Source organism: the organism of the source record quoted next (assembly GCF_019968955.1).
Source record: "MAG: Porospora cf. gigantea A chromosome Unknown PgA_NODE_6680_length_1626_cov_2331.61, whole genome shotgun sequence".
Lineage (NCBI taxonomy): Eukaryota > Apicomplexa > Conoidasida > Eugregarinorida > Porosporidae > Porospora > Porospora cf. gigantea A.
In genome coordinates, this window is record NW_027151828.1 from 1 (window position 1) to 1368 (window position 1368).

Genomic DNA, 1368 nt, shown 5'->3' on the forward strand with positions numbered 1-1368 from the left:
CGATATCGATGGTGATACCTCGCTCGCGCTCAGCCTTGAGCTTGTCAAGGACCCACGCATACTTGAAGGACCCCTTGCCCATGTCAGAAGACTCCTTCTCAAACTTCTCGATGGTTCTCTTGTCGATACCACCGAGCTTGTAGATCAGATGTCCGGTGGTGGTGGACTTGCCGGAGTCGACGTGGCCGATGACGACAAGATTGATGTGAGTCTTCTGCTTGCCCATGCTGTGATGACTGACTGTTTAGGAACTTTGAGGATGGTAATTTCCTGCCGCGTCGAAAGATGCATGAGTTTTTGTGGGGACAACGAGATGTGGCCCAGTGGATTGTTCGGGAGCCCAAGTATGACGCCACCACATCTGAGCGGCACAAGGGGAATTGTCAATAAAACGGGGGAAGTTCCTATTATCGTCCAGGAAAATCCTTATTCACTAAACATACATGCTGCTACGAAATCGGGACAGTAGTCCACTACACTACTGTCAGAACTGATAGATCAGATATTCAAATGCATCATTGACAAGCAATTGAATTGTAGACTTATTCAAATGGTGATAGTGTGAATGCTGATTTCTACAACAGTTCACACGGGTCTACTAAGGGTCGTAAATCCTCAGATGATGGGGGGTGGTGGCACTTGGCACACACTCCCGATTCAGTACTTGATGCAACGCAAAGTCGTATGGTACTGGTAGTGGACTCTGCCGTAGGTGGGACCGTAGGACGAGTGTAACAACTCACCTGCCGAATGCAGTTACCCTGAAAATGGATTGCGCTGAAGCATACAGGGGATACTTGACCTTCTCTAGACCTAGAGAAGTGTAGGAGGTTGTAAAGGAGACTTGTGATTGAGTCCAGAAAAGCTTCAGCCAACGCATGTTCAGCGGTACGTTGAAACTTCTAGGCGACAGAAAAAACGCGACTCATCTAGGGAGGACTTTACTGGAACACGCGACTCATCTTGGGAGGACTTTACTGGAACACGCGACTCACCTAGGGAGGACTTTACTGGAACACGCGACTCATCTTGGGAAAACTTTTGCTACCAAGGTGAAGGGTGTGGGCGCGCCATAAACGCCCAAGCGTGTGGAATCCTCGTGGAGGATGAATTATGTGAAGGTTGCAGGCGCCGCGTCTTAGCATGCTCCCGAACCACTACTACCGTTGTGAACATTGTAGCTTCGGATTGTCTGACGTATTCTAGCGAAGATGCAGCTTCGGATTGTCTGACGTATTCTAGCGAAGATTTATACGGAGAGCCTCATTTCGAAACCTCCTCGGATGGTCTGACGCTCTCAGTCGAAGATTTCTACGGAGAGCATCAGTTCTCCGCGAAGCCTCCTGCAAAAACTCCTACTGAGACTCC

The 1368-nt window shown here is 49.2% G+C and overlaps 1 protein-coding gene across 1 annotated transcript; it reads right to left on the reverse strand.

The window, feature by feature from the left end:
• On the reverse strand, positions 1–226 carry KVP18_005264 (uncharacterized protein; the record flags this gene model as incomplete). The annotated part of the gene is made up of 1 exon (XM_067949665.1): positions 1–226. A coding segment is annotated over one exon (226 nt), but the record flags the coding sequence as incomplete, so codon positions are not given.
• Between the last annotated feature and the right edge of the window lie 1142 nt (positions 227–1368).